We start from the raw sequence: 14680 nt of genomic DNA, 5'->3' as shown, positions 1-14680 counted from the left end.
ACAAAAGGATGGCGTTTAACTTGTTTACCTTGTTATAGTTAAGGGATTTTAAGTTTTCATAAATTCTAGTTTAAGAAAACATTTGCCATACACCAACATGCATTTGGTGTATAGTTCATTATGAAAAGCCAATTTCATGTCTATAAACCATTTTATATATATGATCCTAATCATGATCTTAATAACCGTTTATTAATGTCCTTTTAGCCATTTTTAATTTAACCATTTAAATTGACGTTTTGCATGTCGTTAATTAATGTATAATTTAACCAATTAAATTGCCATTTTGCTTGTTGTTAACTTGTGTGATTAACTTGTAGCATACAATCATACAATCCACAATCATACAATAAACAACCATGCATGCAAAACAAATATGTTCACAATCAAGCCATTTTGGTAGACATTTGTTTAGCCGAAAACAAATGCCACCGGATAAGGGGTTATAACACAAAGTAGGAGATTTCAAATCTCCCACTTAACCTTGCATCCAAATGCTTCTTCATGTGTTCTTCAAGTCTTCATCATCCTTCATCATTTTACAAAATATATCCTAATACATTTTGTCTAAAAAATGAAATTACAACCTAATCTATTTTACATACCAAATATAAAATAAATTACATAACCAAATGAATAAATATCAATCAACCATGCATGCAACCAAACACAAGGTCAAGGCTTAGATTGTGAACATCATCAACATAAGTGATAGGCAATACAGAATCACAAGTGATTGGAAACACAGAATCACAAGTGATCTGCAACACAGAATCACAAGTGATTTGCAACACAGAATCACAAGTGATCGGCAACACAGAATCACAAGTGATTGGCAGTACAGAATGCAGAATCACAAGTGATTTTGGCCAAAATGACAACCACCCAAAACCGAAAATTTTACATTCTACTTCATGCATGTTCATAGAATGCAAAATTATAGTGGGTTTAATAACCATCTCGAAGCATATTTCAACAACTTCGGCTCTAGATACCATTGTTGGGATTTAACAAGTTTCATAATACTTAAAACCTTTTAAGAATCATTCAAAGCGGAAGCATGTAAAATTACCAATTGAAACTTGTATATCTTTAACCATATAAAAGTTAAATCCCAAGAAAAGGATCAAGTTGAGAAATAAGCTTACAAACTACAAGCAAGAATAAGATGTTATACCTATTCCAAGCTAGTTGAAAGTGATGAAGATGATGATGTTGAATGGAGCTTCAAATGGATGAAACCTCAAGAGATTATACCCCAAACTTGTAACCAACACCTTGTACTTTGGTTAGGTTTTGTTGACACTTGAATTTGGCTTCCAAAAACCAAATTATGAAACCCTTTTTGTGCACAAAAGGCCACGGCCAGAACAGCTCTTGGAGAGAGCTTTGTGCAGTTTTTTTTGCTTATGTTTTGATGTGTAAATGCATGTGTGTTTGGTCTCCAAGAGAGCCTTGGTTAATATGCACCTAGAATGGAAGTAACATGGTAAAAGACAAGTCAAAAGAGCATGCTTACTCCATACTCCCATGCCACTTCCAATTCTTTTAAATAAAATGGTTTGTTTTATAAAATTAGATTTTATAAAACACATTTTATAAAACTTCCATTTATTATATACATTTTATTATATAAAACCAATTTATATATAAAATGTAACATAAATAAATTAATTATTTAACCTATAAATAATTAAATCCATAATATATAAATTATTCCATAATTTATATAATACACATCAAGTAATATTTAAGAAAACCACTTTTCTTAAAGTTCAAGTGTCGCGTATTTGATCAATGAACCAATCGTTAAAATCGAATACAAATAAGGTGTCGGTAAGTTTGTTATTGGGTATGACCCGACTTGGATCATAACACGTCAGCCACATTAATTTAGTATGTCTCTCGGGCATACGAAATACCTTCAAAAAACATGTATAATTGAATTAAAGTAGAAAGCATGCATAACAATGGGTCTTTGACTAAACTTATATAAACTAAATCAATCAAACATTTAATCCATGAAATAAAGAACAATCCAACAATCAAAAGATATTACATCTAAGCAAACACTAAGGTTTTTAGCCTGACATGTTCAAAAGAGAATCAAACACACAATTGGAACAAATAAAATTCATCATAAAATCACTAATATAATAGAAAACTAGAGTACCAATATTGATAGAGTGAACCAATCTTCAACTTTGATGTTTAGATCTTTTGCTTTGGTGAAGAATGGCTCTAAAACCTCCAAAAATGACTTATTTAGCCTCTGGTTTCATCCCCTAAAACTGCATAATCTAAACTGGGGTAAAAACCCGTATATTTATTGTAGAAGAAAAGTAGACAGAACTGCCCCGAATCGCGGCCGGGATTGATGAATTGCGACCGCGATACCCACCATTAATCGCGATCGAGATCGTTTTATCGCGGCTGTGATCAACCTGTTTCAAAAAACTCCAAGTTCTATCATCACATTGCGGCCGTAACTCATCTTATCTTTACCGCGATTGCCTCAGCAACAATAAATCTTCATTTTCTTTGCCTTTTATCTTATCTTGAGCTTATATGAAACTAATACTTTGCCAAAATCAACCAAAACTATAAACCAACAACTTTGCGAGCTCAAATCATCAATTTCACTCAAATAACCACAAAAGTCTTCAAGTCTTCGCAAATAGATAACAATAAACACCCGAAATTGCGATATAATATATGTATAATTTGAGCGATATCAGTCCTCAATGTTAAGGATACGTAGTATCCCGCACTTAGTTTTTATAGACCTTTTGTTAATTTAAGTTCATATTGGTTTGATTTGTTGATCCCACACGTTTTAAAGGTGCAGTTTATTGTTTATAATCTATGCAAAATAGTGAAGAACGTAGTACTACCCTATGATAGGAAAATGTTCCATAAAGATAGGTGAAGGTTGTCTTCTCTTGGTCCTTTGGATCGAGGGAAATCTGAAAGTAGCCGGAAAAACCGTCAAGGAAACAATAGTATTCGTTTCCTGATAGACGTTCCAACATTTGATCGATGAATGGTAATGGAAAATGATCTTTTCGGGTTGCATCATTTAGTTTACGATAATCAATGCAAACCCTCTAACCGGTGACCTCCCGTGTCGAAATAAGCTCATTATTCTCATTTTGAATTACAGTCCCTCCCTTTTTGGGTACCACTTGAACAGGACTAACCCATAGTGAATCGAAAAAGGGATAGATCAGACCGGCGTCCAGAAGTTTGATCACTTCTTTCTTGATGACATCTTGAATCATAGGGTTGACCCTTCTTTGCCTCTGAACTGATGGTTTGAAATCATCTTCCATGAAGATCTTGTGGGTGCAATAGTTGGGGCTGATTCCTTTTATGTCGGAGATCTTCCAAGCAATTGGCTTCTTATGTGATTTAAAAACTTGAATCAATTTCGCCTTCTCTTGTGGCGTGAGGTCTTTTGAGATAATTACGGGGAGTTGCGATTCTCCTTCTAAGAACGCATACTCCAGATTGTCGGGTAACTTCTTTAATTCCAATTCTGAAGGTTCCTTGATAGATAGCTTCATTCTAGCTATTTCCTTTCGGTCTAATGAGTCATATCTCTCCTGGAATTCTGATTCTTCAGTAGCGGTCACTGATGCTATCTGTTCTTCGTTTTTGGAAATTGTCCTTCTTAATTCTTCCTCTTCAGAAATGTCTTCCTTAGTTTCGAAGGTTGGTTCAGGAATTTTCACACAGTCCTATTTTGACTAGGGTTCCTGAAATACCATAATGAAATTGGTCTCTTCATTCGGTCTTCTCCTTAATAGAGGTGGGGGAATGCCTTGTCCTAGCGGTGCTATTCGGATAGTTTTGCCAAGAAAATTACTTTCAGAGAAGGGAGATTTGTGTTGACTAGGGTTTATGGCTAAATGGATGTCAAGATTTCCTTCAGGAGGTGTAAAGAATAGATCCTTAGAAATTTGATCTTGACTACATATAGCCATGGTTTCTTCCATGTATTCGTTGACGAGTTCTTGAAAAAAATAGAAGAGATTCACATCTTCTTTGCGAGGATGGTTCATGAGACGGTCAATGTTGAATGTGATTTCTTCTCCTCCTACCCTTAGTTTCAGTGATTTCTCGTGCGCATCAATTATGGCCTTGGCAGTATTCAGGAATGGTCTGCCAAGAATGAGTGGGACCTTCGTGTCTTCCTCAATATCCATAATGACGAAATCAACGGGAAATGTGAGCTTATCCAATCTGACTAGGACATCTTCAGCTATTCCTCAAGGAATCTTAACTGATTTGTCTGCGAGTTAGATAGTCATTATGTAGGCCTTAAGTCATTTAATCCTAGCTTTTTGAATAATGAATAGGGCATTAGGTTTACACTGGCTCCTAAGTCTGCTAATGCATTGCTAATTTGGACATCTTGCAGGTAGCAAGGTACCGTAAATCTTCCTGTATATCCTAACGTAGGGGGAATACCATATTGTAACGCTAATGAGCATTCTTCACTTAAGGGCAAGCTAACTATCTCTCTTAATCTCTCTTTGTTTGAAAGTAATTCTTTGAAAAATTTAGCGCAGTTTGGCATTTCAACCAAAGCATCTACTAGTCGTACATTCAAATGCAAATTCTTGATAATATCCCAATACTTAGCGAATTTCACTTCTTGTTTTTCCTTCCTAAGCCTTCCTGGGAAAGGTATGCGGGCGCGTGGAATAATTTCACGGGCCTTAGGAGAGATAGGTTCCGGTGGATTGACAACTGGGTCAATCGACACAGGTTCCTTATCGGAAAAATCTTGTATGGGTATATTGACAGTTGTTTCTTTCCCACCTCTAGTGATTACTAGGGCATCAAACTCACTACACTCTATATCAACTTTAGTGGTTAAACGTTTAAGTGTAAGCTGAAAATTGGTTATTAATTCTTCAAAAGTCTTTATCAAAGTGTCGAACTTATTTTGACATTCTATGACTTGAAGGTTTATCATGTATTGTTTTTTCATAAATTCAACTAAAATTTCCTTAGAGTGGAGAGTAGGTTTGTGTAATGGGAAGATTATATTATGATCCGAGATATTTTGCTGTTTATATGCCCATCTAGGGTAAGGATACCTTAGATTGGTTCTAGTAGCATCGGAGTTTTTAGGAATTGGTAAACTTTGAAGATTGAGGGTGAGATCTTGTAACCTGGTTTTCAGCATTTTTACCGTTTGCGCAACGATGTCATCCTTCTCAGCAGCTTCATTACTCCAATCTTCCTGTTGTGTGGCTATTGTATCCAAGAGATTCCATGCTTTGTCTGCTGTTCGGGACATGAAATTGTCATGCGAGGCCATGTCTAGGAGAGATTTATCATCTTTGCTCAAACTATTGTAAAGCATACAGATTATGTCTGTCCGACTTAACGAATGATTCGAACATCTTTTAAGCATCATCTTTACTCTATTCCATGATAGACATAATGACTCGTTTTCTTTTTGAGAAAAGTTTGTGATGTCATTTCTTAAACAGGTTTGTAGGGAGGGTGGATAAAATTTGTTAAGAAATTTAGTGGCTAGTTCCTCCCATGAATGAATTGAATTCTGGTTAAGTTCGTCAAACCATGCTAAAGCGTGTGCAGATAGCAAATATTGAAAAAGATGAAGTTTCAAAATATTCTTCTCATTTTCGTCCTTAAGAGAGTCAACCAGACTGATAAATTTGTTTAAGTGGAATTTCGGATCATCAGTCGGTAATCCTTGAAATTTACAGATCATACTGACTAGTTTAATCATGTGTGAACTGATTTCAGGAATTTCTTCGGTCCTAAGGTGATTGGTCCTCCTCTTCCCTCCAAGCATGACTTATGCATAGAAGCAAGGGTATTATGTTGTTCCATTTTTTATTTTAGATTTTCTATTTTTAAAGACTTAAAAGTAACTTTTAGAAAATATTAATTGACTAAAAAGGATCGATAATTTAACAAAAACAATTAATCTTGAAATTCGGTCGCTAACCTTATTGGATATTTCAACTGATAGAATTTCTCACAGATTAGTTGTATCTAGGTGGCCAGGCCGACTACGGACAGGCAGGATCCTTTTGGTTCCAATATAATTGGAGACTGTTCGAAAAATCCAACAACCAAGTCCGTGTATAATTGTCTTTCTTAGACACCACCAAACAATACTTTTGTCTGTTTAAAATCTTTCTCAATTAAAATATTCGATCCCCGGCAGCGGCGCCAGAAAACTCTGATGTGACTACAAAGGTACGGTTGAAACGGACGATTTTATTCGTGCGGTGTCGTTAGGCCGCAGGACGTCAGATTCAGTTGATCAGGGTAGCACACAGTGGTTTTGTTTATTTATGCAGGGCCTAAATTTACTTTTACTTTCTAAGGTGTAGAAGGTGTAAGTTAACCTAGTGTCTTATTTTTAAATACCTAGTGTCTTATTTTTAAATCGATTAACGAATTGAAAATCAAGTGGATAATTGTCTTTTATTTAAACTACCTAGATAAGGACAGTAGTTGGTTTAAGCTAAAAGTCCTAAGTGCAGAAAAGTAATTAAGTGAAAGGATATCCGGAGTATGCAGATCAGGGAAATGTTGACCAAGATATCAGTGTTGGGTTAGGTAAAGGTAATTATTCTTATGCTAAGGTTATGCTTGAAATGATGTAGATCTGGTTGGATGAGCCAATTACATAGACATACTTGTCTCTGAACTCTCGGAGTTATCTTTGAGTAGTGAAAAGTATGTCACTTGATTGTATAATTGAAAGGTAGCTATACCTCGGAGGTTATCCTCAGTAAAGTACTAGGTTTATTAGTGAGTTGAGCTCTAATCCTAACCCTCGTTATCAGTTTGGTTAACTGAATAACAACGTGCCGTGTTGATTGAACACTGATCACAAATGAAAAGAGTCCGTCGGTTTAAGTTGGCAAAACCTTAAATGAAAACTAACAACCATTCCATCATACTAATGAGATCATATCAGTTCAAGCATTATACAACATTACAGTTGATATACTGAAAGTAAAGCAGATAGAAACTTAACAAATACCTAAACAGTTGATATGACTTATTCCTAAGGCAACAATTAAACAAGAACATGCAATAGGCTTGGGTCACACAGTGAAGGCACTAACTAGATCTTAACAGCTCCTAAGAAGTCTCTTCGGAACAGTCAATAGGCATACTAGGTCATTCATGTCTCAATTCCTAAGTTTCGTGTCCTAAAAGCGCATTAGATGCCTCTCGGGAACTCCGGCCATACCGAGTTCATAGAATCTTCAGATACAGTATAACCAGGGGTCTTAATCTTATGAAGTAGCTAATTTCATATAGGTGGACAAGTCCTGATCACAACCTAGGTTGGTCAATCCTTAAGATGCTAGCATACAAATCTATCAGACTTCCTAGTTCAGTATTACGACAGTAATCGTACTAAATTGACATAATTATGCTAACCCAAACTTCTATCCTGGCAACATACAGATTAATTAAGCTATCATGATAATATCGGACCGCATTATTAAACATAAAAAGTAAGAACACATGTTTAATACAAAAGACAAGCATTTCGGATAAAAACCTGAAAAGGCCGAAGAAATCTGCCCGAGATCGCAGGGACTCGCCGGGATATCCTCCGGAAAATAAAAGCTAAGCTAACTACTACTAAAAACTAACTAAAAGCTTGAAAATATAAAGTGAATTACAAATTGATTGTGTGTTGAAATGGATGGAGAAAGCCCTTTAAATAGACTTGGATTTTGCCTGCAAACGACTGGCAGGCCGTTTGGCAAGCCGTTTGGCAGGCCGTTTGCAGGGGCCGTTTGGCAAGTCAAGCCGTTTACAGGGGCCGTTCATCCTGGCTATTTGGCATGCCGTTTATGAGCCAGGCAGGCCGTTTAGCAGGCCGTTTGGTCTGCCTGGTCAGCTGATATTCACTGAATCGTAACTTGATTTCTTTTCTTTCACAGTTTTCGCTCTAGAATCTTTGTTTTAGCTCTGTTTTACTTGATTCTTTTTGCATCACCTTTGTAATTACTTAATCTACAAAATCAATCGAAAAAGCGATAATTTTGCCTAAAAAGTTTGAATCTTTATTGTTCTAAGGCTTAATATTGGGGGTAAAAATGTAACTTTTTGACCGATATCAACAACTCTCCCTCACTTAGACTGGATCACGTCCCCGTGATCCATGGTCAATATGAAAAAGGTAAGCACTACAACACCGGCATGCCTACCTCCTATAACTCAGAACCACGTTCAATGGTCCTGCTAAACACGACGAAACATCTGAAACCACGACCTGATGTCTATAATATCCCTTGAGCAAACACAAACTCATCACTCACTAACATTCACTAGTGTGCATCACCAAAACAAGCGGTATTTCGTACTCTCAACGACCAAAATTTTCACTTAGGAAACCCAGAAAATCCCATGTATCCTTACAATTCTCTCTCTTAGGCTACAATCCCACAACAAGTTACACCCATAACTATAACATCAATCGCGATCTACTAGGTTCACTACGACGTGAACCAAGTCTTGCGCTGATTCAAATCGAGAAAGGATTCATGCTGAGATAATACTCCACACCTCGACGACTCACCCTTGCACAATTCAACCGGTAGCACACCCGTACTCGTGCAAGGGTTGTCTTCCATAAACCACAATCGGTAATCCTCAATTCGACAATTTGATGCCAGTAAGACAGCCGACACACTCCTCCAATAAGCGTTTCTCATGGTGGCACTCCAATACTAGCACCAAGCTATCATTGTAATGGAATTCCACTAATGGCAACAAGCCAAGTCAACTCCGGTAAATCATGAATGGTCTCTTAACCGAGAACCAACTTTTCTCAATACCATAATTGGACTGTTCCTTTCTACAGTGAACTCCCAAATATCACCATCTACACTCTTAGAACACTAAAAGTCCCTTCTACCTACTTGCAACTGATTCGCCCATCTTAGTGTATGATTATCCTCTCGTTGTTACTTCTCTTTATAGATTTGTGTACAAGAAAGGACAAGGGTAACAACGTAGATAAGCAAGCTTGGATTACTTGGAGGGTTATGAGGATTGGTGTTATTTTGATTACCTTAGTTTGGGTAGATGATCCCGGCTGACATGCTCTTTTTCCATGTTTTTGTTTAACATGTTTTGGGTCCAAATTTACACTTGGTCATTTACGGGTGGTGAACACCCGAGGTTGTAAACTACTTAAAATTAGAATTGTTGTATCACATTGGTTATATTTTGATGACAAATAGGTTTGGAGATGAAATGAATAATTTGGTTTTATACTTGTGCAATTTGGAATGTGTCAAATTGTTTAAAATGGTGCATGTCTGCCGCATGTGTTACTGTGCGTCGCACAGTTTGGCAGTTTGCCGCAACGTATTGCGTGAATTGGAAACAGTAATCGAAACTTATGGAGATATCTGTTTTTAGTTGTACTGGGCGCCACACAGAATTTCGAGGCGCCGCGCAGTACAACGTGATGTGAAGTCAGTTTTTGAAAAAACAATTTAGTCATTTTTCGAAAATGAGACGACGAGTACTTTCAATATATCACATAAACATACATAAATATAGATTATTAACATGAAAAATCCAATAAGGATTTTAAAGTTTATACCCTAGAGCAAAATTGTTGTCAGTATCGCGTAGAGAAGAACGAGACTAGCACGGATCCGTATTCGATTTAGTGATCAAGAAAGTGAGTAATGTTTAATTGGAGCCTGAAGATGGCAATGAGATGATGATGGTGACTATGGGAACTGCGACCAAGGGAGGGAAAAGAAAAGGATACGTATTGTGTTTTTTTTTATTTTTTGTGGGTGTTGGGGTTTAGTCAATTTGATGGATTTTAAACAAATGGGTCAATGGAAACCGAATGAGCCATTAGGAAAGGGGAGTTTGGAGAAATGGGCTAGAGGGAGGAGTCCATGGACTCCAAATGTTGCTAGTTAATTTCTATGGGTTACATTCAAGCCTCGTTAACCAAAAACGCAAGCTGAATCACAACCGAATGTTTAAACTAGATTTCTGGATCCTAAAAATCAAATAAATTCCTAATTTAATAAAGGAATCCTAAACCTTGTAAATGCAATCACTAAATTTAATAATTGGTCATTTCGTAGTCATTAATGACGGTTTATCCCGATTTTCAGTAACCCTATCGTTTTCTCGCGTTTTCTAAGTACTTCCAAACCGAAGCATAAAATCATAGAATATATATATATATATATATATATATATATATATATATATATATATATATATATATATATATATATATATATATATATATATATCAATTAGAATCAAGTAACGATCGTTAAATATTTAACGGAAAGTTAACGGAAAATTTAACAGAAAAAGCAGGGTTGTTACAATCGTATACAGACGCGGTCTTGACTATTATAAATGGTGACATTTCTTATACTGCTCCTAGTACAATTTTTGACGTTCGCCTCAACATCTAGAGCTGAGAAGGCCTCGAAAGTATTTGGCTTTCTATTGAGAAAAAGCTAGAAAGAGAATTCTTATTGTAGTGAGAAGTTAGTGAGAAAGGAAGTGTGTTTGAAATGACGACAAATGAGCCTTTTCATAGAAGTTTCTAGGCCTGCCAGGCCGTGTGATCTACCTGTGTGAAATGGGCAAGCCGGGCACAAGACACGTGTAAGACACCCGTGTCGAATGGCAGACCGTGAAAGACACCCGTGTAACTGGAACCATGACAGCCCGTGTGGCTGGATATGGCAGCCCATGTGGCTGTGAATGGGCACTGCGCTTGGCTTGCCCATGTGGCTTGCTCGTTTGGTTATGATCTTTGTCTTATAACTTGGTTTCCGAGGTCGTAACTTGTTTTTCACTGTTTTCGCTCTAGATTCTTCGTTTTAAGCTCGTTTGATTCGATTCTTCTTGCATGGCCTTTGTAATCACTTGATCTACAAAACAAAGCAAATAAACGCTTAATTCTTTGATATAGTTTGTAACCTTATTGATTTTAGGCTGAATATCGGAGGTAAAAATGTGACTTTTTAGTCGATATCAATTAACACCTCCTTTATTTCACCTTCGGCTTCAAACAATTCGGTGAAGATGGTTGTTGCTAAATTAGTTAATGTGGCTACGGCGTATTTCATATGGCAAGAGAGAAACAATACAATTTTTATGAATAATCATTGAATAGAGGTTAAGCTGTGTGGAGATATTTATGCTACTGTTTGTATGAAGCTTCTTTCTATTTGGTTTAAAGACTCGGCGAAAGTGGATCATATGAAGCTAGTGTGGCACATTTAGCCGAGTTTGTTTTGTTGTTTTGCTACTTAACGTCTTTCATGTTTAGTAGTGTGGTCTGTTTGTAGTTGTTTGGCTCTCTTGTAGCTCTAGTTCATCTTTGTATCATTATTTGATTGTTAATAACATTCATCGGGAGTAACAGTTCAGCAAAAGAAAATGGTTTAAAATTTTCAATATTAATTATTATTTATACTCCTCCTTTTCATATTATTGTCCACTATTTTTTTGGAAATTTTTCACTTCTATAATCAAATAAGAATAAGAAGATAAAGTTATATATGTCTTTGCTATATGCATGTAACTAAAAAGATAGATAAAAAGTATGGAGTAAAACTGAAAACTACAAAATTATATGTAAATAGTCACTTTTTTATTAAACTGTGTGATTATATAGAACGGATGGAGTATTATCAAATCTTTCTTGGTGGGCCTTATAAAAACTTTTTAAATGGGCTATTTAAGTCCAAACATTTTAGAATCATACCCACATGGGTTTGAGTTGATGCACATCTCCCGTTTTCTATTACCACTTTTTTAGAAATCAGAGTCCTGAAACCCTCATCCCTATCATTCCTGGATTCCTTCCGATCGTTACCAAACGCCGAGCTGGAATTGCAATTTCCGTAAGTACATTTCTGAATTCCGTTTACCATAACTTTGATCATGATCGAACGTAATATAATTATTTGTTCAAATTGATAGAATTTAGGGTTGCACTCTGTCAGGTTAGGGAAATTAGCGTTTTCACTTCTTTGAATTTTTGCACTTAGGTTTGATTATGTGAAATTAAGGAAATTAGGATTAATACTAGCGTTTTTAAATACATGAATCCTCTAAAATTCGAATTTCATCATCCTTAATCTGTTATAAAATCTCATAAAATTGATCAAATTTTAAAGGTATGTACATCACTGCACAAATATCATTAGTTTCGGCACATAAATTGTTCTGCAATAAGTTTGTTACTTAATTTTTGTACTTAGAGAATTTGTTATTTAACTATATCGTTTTAGTACTTAGAGAATTTGTTATTTAACCATATGTTTTTATTTAATTTTTTTTTTATTTTTTATTTTTTGGCCATTTTGACCGTTTTAGTACTTAGAGAATTTGTTATTTTCGGTTGAGAATGATTGTGTGAGTGTTTAAAATCTTTAATTCTACTGTTTCTAAGTTATCTTGTGTGTTAGAATGGAGATATCACGAGGTCGTGGGAAAAATAAATGTTATTGGAAAGAAGAGGAGACGGAATTATTAATCGAAGTTCTTCAAGAAATGGCTGCGGATCCATCATGGAAGACGATTACTGGTTTTAAAAGCAATTACATGTTTGAGTTGCATCGAAGGATTGTTTCTCGAATGCCAACTTTTTCAAAGAAAGTTACGCCTCATATTGAGTCGAAAGTTAAATGGCTAAAGACCAAGTTTCATATAATCAATTACATGGTGAAACAAAATGGTTGTCGATGGAACAATGCGGAAGACAAGATAAAATGTGATAGGAAATGGTATAAAAGTTATTGCTTGGTAAGCTTTTTATGTAGTTATCTTTTTATTATATAGAACAACTTTTAGTGATGTTGGATGTATAGAAGGTTGCGTGCATAATTACTCCCTCCGTCCAAAAATAAATGTCACGGTTGACTTTTTAAAAGTTTTTCTTTGACAACTTCAACTTAAGTTTAAATATTTTGTTTATTTGAAATAAGTATGAGTCGACTAGGTTTTTAGCGTGTTTTTATTAATATAATATCTTTTATCAAATGTTATATAGCACAAAAAAACAAATGTATTTGAAGTCAAAGTTGTGATTCAAAAGTCAAACTGGGACAATTATTTTGGGACGCAGGATTAGTTGTGTGGTTTTTGACCTTTTTTCTGTATAAAGGTTCACAAAGAGGCAAAAGGAATGTGGGATTTCAGATTCCCGTTTTTCAAACAACTCGAAACGGTGTACGGAAATGAAAGAAGCAATGGCGGCGTTGTTCAAGGTAACAGTGCAGCTAGTCGTAATCTGGATGTTGCTATTATTGAACGAAATGACAATGCAATTCACGAATCAGAAGTTGAACCAAATACCGAAAGTGGAAGTGAATATAGTAGTAGTGAATCTGACGATTCTTTAAGCGACGAACGTGAAAATGGGGTCCACCCTTTCTCACAAGCAACACCGATACCCATAGACAATAACGGTGCAATAAGAATAGGTATAAAACCGAAAACAACACCAAATGCTGAAGACAGGTCAGCAAAGAAACAAAAAACATCACCATCGTCGCAGGATATTGCAGCCCGATTAGATGAAATCAAAGCTAATTTTCACACTTTTGTACAAGGCATTAATGCTAATTTTGCAGTTTTGGCTAAATCTATGATGCAGGATAATGTTAACCAGAAAACTGAATCTGAAAAACTGAAAGACGTGATGGATGAGATCATGAAACTTAACCTATCGAGTGACGATTTGTTCAAAGCAGCTGAAATATTTGCAGCGAACAAAAACAAGATTGATGTATTTTTCAGTCTTCCAGAGCAATTGCGAGTGTCATACGTGATTAGAGGTTTTAATGCTAGTTATTCAAGTATAGCAAATGCTGTAACAGATGATAACATCCGCCAAAAACTTGCGATGGAAAGATTAAAAGATGTGATTGCTGAGATTATGAAATTTGATCTTTCGAGCGATGAAGTTTTTAAGGCGGCTGATATGTTTGCTATTGAAAGAAACAGAATTGATGTATTCTTTTGTCTTCCTGAGGATTTGCGCAAATCCTATGTGATTACGCTAACAGCGCGCTCCTCGAGTAATTAGATGGTATGTTTACGTTGTACATTGTTATTAGTTAAAACCTTTTATCTGTAGGAAACAGTAGTACGATTGATCAGATTCAGGGCCGAATTTAGCTTATAGCCCGAGGGTCTTGTGACACCACCGGTTTGGAATTTTGTTCAAAAAGTAATGACACTATTAAATTTAAGTATAGAACCTCATATATTTCTAGGATTTATAGTTTTCTACAGTAACGGCCACTTAAATATCCTTCAAATATAATTAGACTAGATTTTAAGAGCCCGTGCGTTGCACGGTAGCTCTCAAATTTAGGCGATGACAATATAAATCTTTACTTATAGGTACAATCGTAACCCAAATTCACACCATATACTTCTTAATCTTAAATACCAAGCCATAAGAGAATACGATATACGTTATTTGATCATGAACAGACTCATTTTTTTTTTTTTTTTTTGAAAAGCAAATCATTTTATTGATATAGATGGTACATACACAAGGTACATTTCATGCCAAGTCTATCACATACACTAACTCTTCATCAATGAAATTTTTCATGTACGTTGTCAATGAAATTTTCATGTA

The 14680-nt window shown here is 35.6% G+C and overlaps 1 protein-coding gene across 1 annotated transcript; it reads left to right on the top strand.

Annotated features, from left to right (window-relative positions):
* The first annotated feature begins 11807 nt into the window (after positions 1 to 11807).
* On the top strand, positions 11808 to 14257 carry LOC139897665 (uncharacterized). The gene is made up of 3 exons (XM_071880360.1): positions 11808 to 11927; positions 12495 to 12831; positions 13193 to 14257. Exons 2-3 carry the CDS (start codon positions 12496 to 12498, stop codon positions 14114 to 14116), a joined length of 1260 nt encoding a protein of 419 aa, XP_071736461.1. The 5' UTR covers positions 11808 to 11927; position 12495; the 3' UTR covers positions 14117 to 14257.
* The last annotated feature ends 423 nt before the right edge of the window (positions 14258 to 14680 follow it).

Source organism: Rutidosis leptorrhynchoides, chromosome 3, assembly GCF_046630445.1.
Source record: "Rutidosis leptorrhynchoides isolate AG116_Rl617_1_P2 chromosome 3, CSIRO_AGI_Rlap_v1, whole genome shotgun sequence".
NCBI lineage: Eukaryota > Viridiplantae > Streptophyta > Magnoliopsida > Asterales > Asteraceae > Rutidosis > Rutidosis leptorrhynchoides.
Note: the sequence above shows the minus strand (reverse complement) of the source record. Positions and strands in the feature narration are given on the sequence as shown.

Excerpts from the sequence above, each read along its gene's own strand:
- LOC139897665 (XM_071880360.1), top strand. The coding sequence starts at position 12,496 with ATGGAGATATCACGAGGTCGTGGGAAAAATAAATGTTATTGGAAAGAA. Across the intron at positions 12,832-13,192 it reads GGTATAAAAGTTATTGCTTG|GTTCACAAAGAGGCAAAAGG; the intron begins GTAAGCTTTTTA and ends TTCTGTATAAAG.